General features: G+C 45.5%; 1 protein-coding gene across 3 annotated transcripts; it reads left to right on the top strand.

Annotated features, from left to right (window-relative positions):
* Window positions 1–4,427: 4,427 nt before the first annotated feature.
* CBR4 (carbonyl reductase 4) lies at window positions 4,428–12,370 on the top strand. Of its 3 annotated transcripts, none has more exons than XM_075421685.1 (7): window positions 4,428–4,628; window positions 5,848–5,907; window positions 7,058–7,199; window positions 7,750–7,870; window positions 8,762–8,898; window positions 9,485–9,619; window positions 11,819–12,370. In XM_075421685.1, exons 3-7 carry the CDS (start codon window positions 7,058–7,060, stop codon window positions 11,995–11,997), a joined length of 714 nt encoding a protein of 237 aa, XP_075277800.1. In that variant the 5' UTR covers window positions 4,428–4,628; window positions 5,848–5,907; the 3' UTR covers window positions 11,998–12,370. The 3 variants fall into 3 exon arrangements, with proteins under 3 accessions (XP_075277800.1, XP_075277801.1, XP_075277799.1); XM_075421684.1 differs by having other exon boundaries at window positions 4,429–4,628; window positions 5,848–5,999; XM_075421686.1 differs by lacking the exon at window positions 5,848–5,907.
* The last annotated feature ends 980 nt before the right edge of the window (window positions 12,371–13,350 follow it).

Raw genomic sequence — 13,350 nt, 5'->3', positions numbered from 1 at the left:
ATATTTGTTGAAAAAGTACATCGAAATTGTACAAACCCACGTAATGTTGGCGTGACAAAAGTTCACTCTTACAATAACAAATATTGCAGGGATTTTGGATAGTCTAGAAAAAACAAAACAGACTTGCAGCGTCATAAAAAAAATATCACTTAAGAACAAAAGTATGGTAATTTGGCCACTTACATATCTGAACTGGTGTGGTTGGGAAAAGTTTGCCAAGTTGCAAAATACCGGGAGGAGAGGGGAGTGTTTTTCTGTCAGACAACTACATGGTTGTTTTTTACCTCGGCAGTTCGTCTCAGGCTTTGTATCACTTGCCTAGAAGGCTGAGGCCATATCAAAGAGATTTGGAAATTGCAATGTGTAACTTGTTAGTTATATAATTGATATATTATATATGTGTGTGTGTATATAATTAGTAACTAGACCTGATTTTCCCCAGTGCAAATGACAAGCGCACCTCTGATGAAAGGGGTGATTTAGGCTTGACAGGAACAGGAGGAGTTGGCAACCTCAGTGCCGAGCCGCTGAGGCAAAGTAGAAAACGATGAGGAGCCCTGAGGACGGTTTTCCTCTGGGGTCTAGAGAAGAGCTCACCCAGACGGAGGCACCTGGTCCAGTTACGCCCTTGTTTTTACAGGAGGAAATGCGTAGCAGTGTACTGACTGTGGGGCCTGCCACCCAGGTGTTGTCTGGCCTAGAAAGAAGGAAACCTCTGGTTTCAAACTCTTCACTGCCGTAATTCTCTTTACGCGTATGACTCCTGTATTCCAGCTATGTGCCCTCATCATCAGATTTGCTTAACCTAGACAGGTCATTTTTAATATGCCAGCTGAAAAGTGAAACAGTTTCTTGAATGAACTGTTGATTTCAATAGCTGATTAATCCCCAAGCTTGGACCTCTCTGTAGTAATCATCTGGCTGTAGAGTCAAATCCCTGTGGCTTACTTCAATGTTTTGTTGTTGTTCCTATAAACTGAAACTGCTTCAGACTGATGGTTATGAGATGCTTGTTTGATTGTGAGACACTGGAGTTAGTGACCGTGTTTCCAGTAAGACAGAAGATTTGAAAACAGCTTTTCCTTTAGCCAAGTGCTCCAAACAGCAGGCTTTTGTTGAAAATGGGCCTGACCTGGACGTGCAGGCCAGTTCTGCAGTTGCTTTATCTCTGGCCTTACACAAAAAACGTGTAATGTGGTAGGTGTGCTTTCACAGGCAGTATAGGGACCAGTATGAAAATGCTCCTGGACCTTTGAGCAGCACGACTCTTTCATGTGTGACTCTTGGCAGAAACGTAAGGGACCACAGATCTGAGCACCAGTGTGGTTAATGATTAGCACTCAAGTTCCTTTGTAAATTTAGCTTCAAATCCAATACCAAGGGGAATTTGAAATAGCTGATAGAGGGGATGTCAGTTACAGGAATGGCTTGTGGCCCCTGTTTTGTGATGCTATGCTTTGATTTGCGTTTTATGCTTTTAGATACATTAAATATCCTTTCCTGTATGAGGATATTGTGGTTTTCCTCTGTTAATAGAGAAATGCTTATTTGAAAACAGCATCTCTATTGTGTGGAAGAATGATTGAAATGTTTTAAAAAAAGAATAAAAAACTCTCTTAGGAAGGGTGTTTTTAACGCCTGAATGCGTCTTCAGGAAAGACAGCTGCATCGCTTTATGTATCATGAACAGGTTCCCGATGTGTGTGTACATGGTCACACAGAGCCGTGCGAGAATGACTAGCTGAGGATTCCTCATTTATAGTAAGCCAGGCCGGTACTGAACTGGCTGTTGCAGACCTGGACGTGATGGATGGAGCAGGTCTATCACATCAAGTTCACGTAGCCGCTACTGTCCCCTAGAAAGGCAAGGTATTCAGTATGGCGCTGATTTCTCTCTTGGACTCTGCCAGCTCATCTTGCTTTAATGGGGAATCTGTGTGAGTGAACTGGCTCACACGAACGCTGCTCAGACTATCTGATCTCATGGCTTACCCAGGCGTCCGGAGGAAAAAGGCTAATGCCACTTTGGCCAATGAATGAACACACCTCTTGTTTTAAGCACTCAGTTAATGAACAAGAATTGAACACAATCTGGTCTGAACTTTGGAGAAGGATATTTTACTTTGTCAACTATAACACAGAGTTTTAAAAAATACAGTGAAACCCCTGCTTACTCTGTCAGCAAAGTTCTAACAGTACAGCAAAGATCAGCTTTTCTTTAACTTTCTTACCAGGAGGGGTCAGCTCTCTGGATGGGGACACAGGTCACAAATAGGTTAATGTCGTAATTACTAATACCATTTTCACATACAATCTGCCTGCTGCTGTCCTTGCACAATATGGTGCTCACAGTTATTCTCTTTGTAGTCTACGCATCTTCAGAAAACATGCCATGTCACTAAGGACAATTTTTTTCCCCCTCTGTGTGTCACTTGAAAAACAAAGCCCTAATTTTCCCCTGTGAATCCTGATCCTTAGTTATGCTAGAGACCAAAAGTCTTGGTCTGAGACTACTCTGAGTCACAGTCTCAGGTCTCTGTGCCTTTTCTCATTCATCACTGGGACCTCTGGCTTTTCAGAATATGGCCTATATTTCCAGAATATGGCATATTCTGAAATGGCATTGGATCACAAAATCTCATTTATTCTTTTGAAAACAGGACCAGCTTGCAATATAAATATACCTGCTAAAAGAAACTGATTTTGCATAACAGCTTTTCTTAAAGATTTTTTTTCTTACAGATGAACTCATCTCTTCAGCAATGCCTAAATTTGCTATGTGTAAATAATGATCCGTGGAAAAAGAATCCTACATGAATACAGGTAAGGTTATTAAGCTCTTTACAGCTCCCCTGGAAACATTTAGTCTGAAATCCTGAGTAATAGCCTTCAAGTCAAAAGCAAGAACTGTACGAAGTACAGTATGCCGAGCTCAGAGAAACTCCAGTGTCTTTTTGACCTTTGGTACCTTGCAAAACCTTTTAATAGTTATTTTTCTCAAAAAAATTTCAAAAGTTTACTCTTGTACACGATTGTGACCGATTTTCTTCTTGTTTCTCAGGTGAAAAAATTTACCTGGTATGTGTGACTTAAGACTCCGCAGAAACCCCGCTAGCATACATTTCGTTGGACATAAATGTTCACAGCATTACTGTTATAGCAGTTTTTTGTATTAGTTTAATTGCAGATCATGAAGTTTATTTTGGTTGCTAAACAGGAACTCTCACAAGTATTTCTGCGTTTTGGGTTTATCTGCCTTCAGCTGTTTCCATTTTAACTGGTTTTAACTGATTTACTGGTATAGGAATGCCTCACACATGCTCCTAGGGATTTTCAGGCAAGGAAATGTGAGAATAGAAGAGGCAAAATCCTTGTTCATCTGCATGTAGGTGTCTACATATAAAACACCTTTTTGTACAGGGAGGGGGAGACAAGGGCCGGGCAGAGATCTCCGTTCATGGCGAGGCAGCTACTTCGTGCCCCATGTGAATTCCGGCAACGAGTGCTGGGGCTGGGTGGGAAGCGCAGTACCAGTGGCAAAGATGGAGGTTGTGCAGATACCTCGATGTAAGTTTAAAACTGCAACATGTGAAGTGAATCATAGAGCCATTAAGGTTGGAAAAGACCTCTAAGACCATGAAGTCCAACCGTCACCCCAACACCACCCTGCCTGCTAAGCCATGGCCCGAAGTGCCACATCTACATGTGTTTTGAACCCCTCCAGGGATGGCGACTCCACCACCTCCCTGGGCAGCCTGTTCCAATGCCTGACCACACTTTCAGTAGAGATATTTTTCCTGATGCCCAACCTGAACCTCCCCTGACCCACCCTGCAGGCAGAAGGGCTGCTCGCAGGGGGGCTCCGAGGCGCCGGGAGGCACACGCGGGGCCGAGGCCCACCCACCATGGCAGCTCTCCCCCTCACCGTAGGGAGCTGCGCCCTGCCCAGGCCCCGCCGCGGGCGCAGCGCAGGCCCCAGCAGCTCCCCGCTCCCTTTCCAGCTGCTGCCAGCATCCAGGGCTTCTGCAGAGGGGGGGGTCACGTCGTCCGGTCACCTCCCGACGCCCGCGGTGGGCTAAGGAAAGCCCCGGGAAGGAAGGCGGACACCGCCAGAAGGTCAGCTGAAGGACACGTGGAAGGACACGCCCTCGCCTCAGGCCCTGACAAGGCGGGGGGGGTGGACACGACGCCGTCGGGACGCGGCCGCCCCGCCACCGTGGCACCGCCGCCGCGCGGGGACTACGGCTCCCGGCATGCCCCGCGGCGGTCTCCCGGCCGGACTACGGCTCCCGGCATGCCCCGCGCCGGTCTCCCGGCCGGACTACGGCTCCCGGCATGCCCCGCGGCGGGTGGGCGCGCTCCTGGCCGGGCTACGGCTCCCGGCGCCCCGCTGTCTGTGCCGCGGGCTCCCCCTTGAGCCCGGCCGCCGAGCCGAGCCGCGGGGCCCTGCCTCTGCCCTTCGCTCCCGCCCTGCGCCCCGGGGACGAGGCGCGGGGGGGCCTGGGGGCGGCCTCCCGCCGTGGGCCGTGAGGGGCTGCGGTGGGCCGCGAGGGAGGGACGCGAGCGCCGCCCCGGGCCGGAGGAGGCCGGCGGGACCCCGCGTCTACCCCCGCGCCCTCCCCCGAGAGGTTTGCGGAGGGGGTCGGGGCTGGGCCGGTGTCCCGGCGGGGGGCGTGGGCCGCGGCTGCGGGCGCACGGGTGGGCGCGGCGGCGGGGCGGCCCGGCCCGTCTGGCTGCGGCGTGAGGCGGCGGGCAGCGGTGCCGCCGGAGCCCGGGGCGGCACGGGGCGAGGGCCTTGCTCCGGGGAGAGCAGGGCCGCGGGCCGAAGGTGGCACCGGCGGCCGGGTGCGCGGCGTGGCGGCCCCAAGAGCCCGTTGCTGGGCGGACGCTGGGTTTCCCCGTCTGTCTTCAGCCGGGGGGCGCGGGGTGGTTCCTCCTGCTGCCGTTTTTTTCTCTGAAGTCACAACTTCAGAGGGTCTGCGCGGCTCTGTTGTGCTAAAACACGAATGGTGCATTGCTGCTGCCCCTGCACGGCCCTGGTCAACGCTCCAGGGACTTGCCCTGTTCTTCCCGAGAGCGGTAGGGTACGCGGAGATTTTGCTCGGAGACCAGGAAGGGTAGGAGGATAGGTTCGAAAGGAGTTCTCACCCCACGGGCAGCTGTTTGGGTCCTGCGTAGCTAAGCACGTGTGGAATTATTTGGGAAATACATATAGGTCTGGCAGCACTTGCAGCGTAAGATGGTTCACTTGACATTGCTCAGGGGTCGAGGACTTAGATGAGGTGACTTCCAGAGATCCCTCCTGTAGTATTCCATGTTTCAAATAAAAATAAGAGAGTAGGTATGCTCAGTGCTGGTAAGAACAAAATACGGGGGGAGAAATCCTAGTACAACACTGCTGCAACAAGTAGGTAAGAACTTCCAAAAGTCAGTGTGGATAATTCTGTGAAAGACGAGATCAGTCACGATGGAGAAGGCAGACTGAGACTTTGCTTCTAACAAAAAAATTTGTCAACAAAATGCAGGCTGTGCCTTTAGTCTGCTAAGACAGCAGGAGCTGTAGTTACCAGGGTGCAAGACCTCTGGGTTCGTTCGTCTCTTGCAGTCTAGCTGCCTAATGAGGACTACTAAAAAGACGAGTCTTTCTGGTGAGGCAGTGGTGCCTGGGTTTGTCACTGAGGAATGGTCTTCATGCAGGACATCTTTTTGTACCTGTTCTTTTGAAAGGGCCACCACCTGAGATACAAGTGTTTAATCCTCTTCCTACTCCTAGGAAGCTGATTTAAACTTGCCAGCGGAAGCAGAAACACGGGTTGATTTCAAGCACTTGTGCTTACTTTGTTACAGAAAAGGACCGTCTGCTCTTCCAGGCCCTGTCAAGGAAGACCAAAATCGTTCTGCCATTGTGTGAGTGGATGGTGTCCTTGTGTGCTTAACACCGTGTGCTCTCCTGGTCACTACACATCCAAAAGGGTGTAACAGGCCTAAGGCAGGCAAAGGTAGGCTGGCAGGATTGAGAGCTTGGACAGTCTTTAGTGACATACGGAATGGCTTCTATAAGGGTAAAAGTAACTAGACCTGAAAGAGGATACAGGGGAAGGGTCAAGTGCGGAAGAGTAGCCTCTGAAGTTACAAACAGCAAGGGCAAGGTACGAGGAGAAACGCGTAGTGTTCTCTAATCAGAAAGCAGATGAAGAGCAAAGGGAAGTACTTTTCTGCAAAGAATGAAGCTTGTTGCCTCAGGATGTTACGGAGACAAAGTATAATTGAGTTCAAAAAGGATTTATTGGCATGTATGGAAAAGAGGTTCATTACAGTTGCTTGGATTCTGCCTGTGGCTCCTCAGGAAATTCCAAACCAGCTGACTGGTTTCTAGAGGTTTCAGAATAAAAGAGCGTTCTACAGAAGTACTTTCTTCTTACACTCCTTTGTAGACATTTCAACTAGCTACTTCGGAATCCTTGCACGTTTCAGAAAGCTTTTTTGTCTTCAAAAGCAGAAACAAAAAAACCTAAGGCTAGTGGTAAAACATAGTATTATATAGTGTAACTTAGTATAAACTAGTGTAAATACAACAGTGTCAGGCTCAGTAGAGTCTGCAGTGTGGATGTCCAGCACAGATGCTGAGGGTGGAGTGAGGCCTTCAGGCTTTAGTACAAGAATAGTGCTTGCAGGAACAGTATCATTACAACTACTACACTGGCTTTGAATGAACAGCTGAACAATGCATGGTGGCCTTTAGATAAGTAAATCACTTATTTCATCAACTGAATAGGAGTTATCGTAACACTAGTATTGAAATGCTAGATTACACGCACAGTTTTTTTACTAGTTCAGAAATCATTAAGAATTGACTTGTATTTGTAGAATTGGTGTCTAGTTCAGTTATTTATTTTTTGGTGAATAAAAAATTAACAGATGAATAATTCTATAATCTGATGTTACAAAATGCTGCAGACTAGTAAGGGCCGTGATGTTGATAAGAACAGTGGTTATTTTCTGCTATACTGGACCTGAAATTCATAGCTTATTTGCAATTTGTGAATTATTTTTGAAGATGGGCAAGGTTTGCGCCATTTTTGGAGGATCCCGAGGAATAGGAAAAGCTGTCGCAGAGTTACTGGCACAGAAAGGCTGCCGCCTGGCGATTATTGCTAGAAATCTGGAATTAGCCCAGACTACTGCACGTAATCTTGGTGGTATGTATGCTGCTTTGCAATACGTTCTTCACTGTCCAATGCTTAGCTAAATGTTACGAGTACTAAGTCATAAAATAAATCTCATTGTTTAACTAGATGAAAATGAAAGTAAAAGCTGAGAAATTTAAAAGAAAAGCTCTCTCAGTACAATTTGCTTTTCACAGTATCCTTTGGAAAAGTTAAGTATGTTACAGTTCACATCTTGCAGATAGAATGGGTAAGATGGAAGGAATTGTTCAAGGTCACAACGGGGAGGTGGTATGAATTTAGTCATCCTTGGCTCGTGACCGAGCCAGAACTGAGACCAGTCTGCTCATGCTGAACTTCTGATTTCAAAAGGCTAAAATATAAAGCAAGAAATTGTCACAGAACTGATCAATACAGTACTTGGAAATTGTCCTTATTTAATTCACTGGAGATTAAATGGGTTCCTCAAGCTACAATTAGTTCAACATCTGTTTTAGCAATTGGCTTGATAAATTCTGAAGAAGGTTTATGAATGGTATACAGTGTTTTACTGTTCTTATGATGTGCCTTTATTTCAATACAGCAGGACATCTGGCACTTAGCTGTGATGTATCCAGTGAACAAGAAGTCCAAAATACTTTTGAGGAGATGCAGAGGAATTTAGGTCCTGTTAACTACTTGGTGAATGCGGCTGGGATCAACAGGTTAGTTATTCCTTACAAGATTGTGTGTAATTCTAGATGACAGCATCTTACTACAGGGTGCTGAGAGCCTTTGCATTTAGTAGGAGTATTGTTACTGAGCACGTCTCAGAGCAGTGTTAAGCGCTGTCCTGGTTTTGGCTGGGACGGAGTTAATTTTCACGGGAGGCTGGGAGGGGACACAGCCTGGACAGCTGACAGGGGACATTTGATACCATATGGCGTGGTGCTCAGTGTCTAGCAGGGGGAGTTGGCTGGGGAGCAGGGATCGCTGCTCGGGGACGGGACGGGCATCGGGTTTGTGGGTGGTGAGAAAATTGTGTTGTGCATCGCTCGCTTTGTATATTCTTTTATTAGTGTTATTGTTGTTATTTTTTTCTTTTCCTTTGCTGTCATGTTAAACTGTCTTTATCCCAGCCCATGAGTTTTACCTTTTTCCTCTGATTTTCCTCGCCATCCCACCGGGACGTGGGGGGAGGAGTGAGCAAGTGGCCACATGGTACTCAGTTGCCGGCTAGTGCTAAACCACCACAAGCACTCAAGCATTCACACTGATGAAGGGAAAATTCTAACGTGATACAGCTTTCAGTATAGTGTCTGCATTCGGAGTTTGAGTTCCCCCTCTACTCCTCTCTCTTCCACTTCTTCACCCTGAAATAGTCCAAACCAATGTTGGATGCCTCTCTGCAAAGCAGGCTTTGTTGCCAGAAGCACAGCTGAATTTTTTTCTTGCTTTGTGTCGTGCTTGCAGTGTCATCATTTTGAATGCTGGAATGTATAGAACCATAGAAATGCCTGTTAATATTCTGTTAATCAGTCATGTTTTATTATGAGTGCATGTGATCGTTGGCGTTGTTCAGTGAGTTCTTTGGGGTGATTTGGTCTGTTTGTCAGGGATAGTTTGTTACTGAGAACCAAGACTGAAGACATGATAGCCCAGATTCACACTAACCTTTTGGGAACAATGCTGACATGCAAAGCTGCTGTAAGAAGCATGATTCAACAGCAAGGAGGTGCTATTGTCAATATAGGTAAGTTGCTCATCTAATCCAGTGGAATTCGATGTAATTGGTTTCCAGAAAGTTTTCGCAGGTGTAAATTGACCATTTTATTTGTATTCAGATATTCTGTATTTAGCATTTCTGTATGAATGCTTATTCTTTTATGTAATTTCAGCAACTTCTAAATGCAAAACCATCTTGTTTCAGTAATAAACACCTCAGAGTGAATTTTGCCATTCTTTGTCAGCTCTGTCAGTATGTAAATCTACTAGCTTAAATCTACTAGCTGCTAGTTATTAGCTAAGAATCGAATAGGTACAGCTGTTTTTTGTTTTTTTTTTCCTGTGCAAGGATAAATTTTTTGGAAAGCTCTTCATTTTACTCTCCTGGTGCCTGTTAGTCAACATAGATATATGGATTACACAAAAATCACAGAGAATTGAGGGATTTGCTTATCCCAGCAGTAGGCTGTAAAGTACATTTACTAATATACTTTTAATTACTTTTCTTTTAGTATCACTTTCCATTCCAAATTTAAAACTAAAATGATAAAGCTAGTGTAAGTTTCAAATTAGTAATTAAATCTTTTCTTCTCTTTGATGTGTCTTTATTTTAGGAAGTGTTGTAGGACTTAAAGGCAACTCTGGTCAAAGTGTATACAGTGCTACCAAAGCAGGATTAGTTGGATTTTCACGCTCTCTTGCTAAAGAAGTAGCAAAAAAGCAAATTCGAGTCAACGTGGTTGCTCCAGGTTAGTTTTTGGGAAATAGCTACATCCTTGACTGTTGCATATATGATTGTCCAGACCGCTGGATATTTTCTGTACTCTGAAAGTAACTTAAGAAAAATTTCTATTACTTTCTTCAACTTTTGTAAGTAAATGTTGTAAATCTCTTTTGTTTCAGTTTTAAGCACAATACATTCTTTCACAAAGCCTTCAGTCTTTTTAAGGGAACACTGAGAAATTTGGAAGAGTGTGTCTACTTGTTTCTCTATCCGTTATTACATAATAAATGTCTTTTTTTCTTTGTTGCTCTGTCAAAACCTGCTGTCCTTGCAGATGGAAGGATGAGAACTAATTATAGACAGACAGCTACCCTTGTCTCCTGCTACAGGATGCTTATTTGTTGTTAGAGAAACACGAAAGTCCATGAGAAGCTGGCTATCCCTGTAGGAAAGGAGAGAGTTTGGAAAGAAAGTTCTGTGAGGACCAGGCTGTGATGTCAAAAGACAATCTAGTCCAGGGAAACCACCACCCTTAAGGAAAAATCCCTTCTGTCTTTTCTGACTTTTCCCACTCCTAGCTGTGCGCTCTGCTGCACACCTTGTGCTAGCTCTGAGGCCTTTCAGACCTCTGCATGAACCAGTTCAGCTTGTAAAATAGGCAGGAAAAAGACTTTTTATTGTTTAGTGAGTTGAGCAGCTCACTGAAGGGTGCAGAGCCATCGTAAAGAGGCAGGGTTCTACCGTAGAAAGCACAACCGAGACTGAGTCTAGTTGGAGGCCGGTAACTAGTGGTGTCCCCCAGGGGTCAGTACCGGGCCCAGTCTTGTTTAACTTCTTCATCAACGACCTGGATGAAGAGTTAGAATGTACCCTCAGCAAGTTTGCTGATGACACCAAACTGGGAGATGTGGTAGATACACCAGAAGGCTGTGCTGCCATTCAGCATGACCTGGATAGGCTGGAAAGCTGGGCAGAGAGGAACCTGATGAGGTTCAACAAAGGCAAATGCAGGGTCCTGCACCTGGGGAGGAACAACCTCATGCACCAGTACAGGCTTGGGACGGACCTGCTGGAGTGCAACTCTGTTGAGAGGGACCTGGGTGTCCTGGTGGATGACAGGTTAACCATGAGCCAGCAGTGTGCCCTGGCTGCCAAGAAAGCCAATGGAATCCTGGGGTGCATCAAGAAGAGTGTGGCCAGCAGGACGAGGGAGGTTCTCCTTCCCCTCTACACTGCCCTGGTGGGGCCCCATCTGGAGTACTGTGTCCAGTTCTGGGCTCCCCAGTTCAAGAAAGATGAAGAGCTACTGGAGAGAGTCCAGCGGAGGGCTACGAGGATGATGAGGGGACTGGAACATCTCCCCTACGAGGAGAGGCTGAGGGAGCTGGGCTTGTTCAGCCTGAAGAAGAGAAGGCTGCGAGGGGACCTAATATATACTTACAAATATCTGAAGGGTGGATGTCAGGAGGATGGGGCCAAGCTCTTTTCAGTGGTGGCCAGTGACAGGACAAGGGGCAATGGGCACAAACTGAGGCACAGGAAGTTCCGTCTGAACATGAGGAAGAACTTCTTCCCTCTGAGGGTGACGGAGCACTGGAACAGGCTGCCCAGGGAGGTTGTGGAGTCTCCTTCTCTGGAGATATTCAAGACCCGCCTGGACAAGATCCTGTGCAGCCTGCTGTAGGTGACCCTGCTTCGGCAGGGGGTTGGACTAGGTGACCCACAGAGGTCCCTTCCAACCCCTACCATTCTGTGATTCTGTGATTCCCTTCTTGGCAGCTAGAAAGCAGGTAAAGTGAGCTCTTTACAAAGCTGCAGCTTATGTGAAAGGAAGTGCAGCAGTGGGAAAACTGAATCTCAGATAAATGAAATAAATGTCCTTCAAAAACGTCAAGAAATATTCTTCAAATGAGTGCTGTAATAGAAATCATGCAAGTGCTGTCAGAAGTTCTAAAGTATAATGGAAACACTTGCAAGCTGTGGAGGTTCCTTGCCAGAGATTTCATACTCGTGTTTGTATTGAGAATGTTTTGGTGAAATGAGTGTATATTGTCTTTCAGAAAAGTGGTACTAAATACGGTTTGGGGACCCAATTTTAGTTAACTTTTTTTTTTTTTTTTGGTAATGGACTTCTGTAGATCTCTGCCTTTGGAGGATTCCAGGGAAAATCTAGAGAAATTTTGTTGAAGGTTGGGTAACTCTTCAAATATCTCTCCTCTCTTAGGCTTTATTCACACAGAGATGACTGCTCATTTGGAAGAAGATCAGCTGAAGAAAGGAATTCTCCTTGGAAGATTTGGAGAGCCTCGTGAAGTTGCACAAGCTGTTGTCTTTCTTCTAGAGTCCCCTTATGTTACAGGGAGTACTCTAGTTGTAGATGGAGGCTTGCAGCTTCAGACTTAAATACTGCCTGGAAAGTACTTTTATGTCATGATGGCAGTATATAAATACATACTAATTAAAGGGAGAGGGGTGGAAAAGATTGATGTGTGTAATTGACTTGATATTGTTTAGTCAGAGGAGAAATTCAGCAGCGGTGAAGTCCAGCGTGGATGTTTAGCTACCTGAAGGCATCCACTTGGTATCATGAAGTCTGCGTATGTAACAATTTGAAAAAGACCTGGGTTTGGTACGGTGATAGTCTTAAGTAACATATTGATACATTTTTAAAGCACTATATTTTTATGAAGTCACGTTTTCCGATCTGGGATAGAGTGGAGATTTTATTCAAATGATCATGTTGCACAAAGGTTAATAAAGTGTGGAGGCATGTTTATTGGTTGGCAAGTATGATTGCGTCAAGTTTCTCATGTAGGGCGAAGACTGCGAGCTGTGTAATTTTTTTATTCTTCTCAGTTAGTCCCTACAGAGTGGCAAGGAGCTTCCTTTGGGTTTTGTTTGTTTGTAGCTAACACTACAAAGCTAGGAGTTTCTAGATCTTCAGCACATCTGAATTGCCTTTAGGAGGTTTAATCACATGCCGTGTGTTTTTATAAAGACAAAACCTGCTCAGTTCCATTCTTGAATGTATGTACAGCACTCATTTAGTCCCATAGCACTTGTGTGTATACATTGAAGGACTGTTGCTTGGTCGTTGGAGTTCCTAATTCTGTAATGGTCTGAGTTTGAGCTGCGCATGCGCTGGTGAACAGTGCAGTTGAAGACCTTGCCACATAAAAGACTTTTCGGTGACTCAGGAGATGGTTTAGAAAACACGTATCACTTCCATAGTGTGAACTCAAGGTGTTCTGCTCTGTGTCTTCTTGAATGCTTAGTTCAGCCGTTAAGCTGATGCCCTTTAATACGTACATATAGTCAACAAAATAGCCATTTATTTTATTCAAAGCAGTTTTCTGAAGCAGAGTAATTATTCAGCTGTAAATGATCCTGAGGGTTCCTCTCTTGCTGAAAAAACTACCAAAAATTTGACCTCAGGCTTTTCTATTGAGATCAAGTAATTTTTGGTAATTGATGTTTGTATTGTCTCTGAAGAAAACTATGAATGTGGTTTAGGACCTTCGCTTCTTAGCCCCGGTGTTCATTGCATCACGATCCAGATGTTGATTCAGCTTTTGAAATTACTTCCCGTCTTGGCACAAACCGAAGTACGGAAAGAAGAGATCTCACTGATGATAACTTTGAGTCTTTAAAGTCCGAGATCTTCATTTGTGCAGCTGAGAAATTTTGTCTTCATGCCAGTAAACAGTGCATGTTCAAGCTTCTCACAGGTACGTATTGAGAAATCATCCAGGGAAT

Source organism: Opisthocomus hoazin, chromosome 5 (genome assembly GCF_030867145.1).
Source record: "Opisthocomus hoazin isolate bOpiHoa1 chromosome 5, bOpiHoa1.hap1, whole genome shotgun sequence".
NCBI lineage: Eukaryota > Metazoa > Chordata > Aves > Opisthocomiformes > Opisthocomidae > Opisthocomus > Opisthocomus hoazin.
The sequence above is the reverse complement of the archived record's forward strand: the minus strand, read 5'-3'. Positions and strand labels throughout refer to the sequence as shown.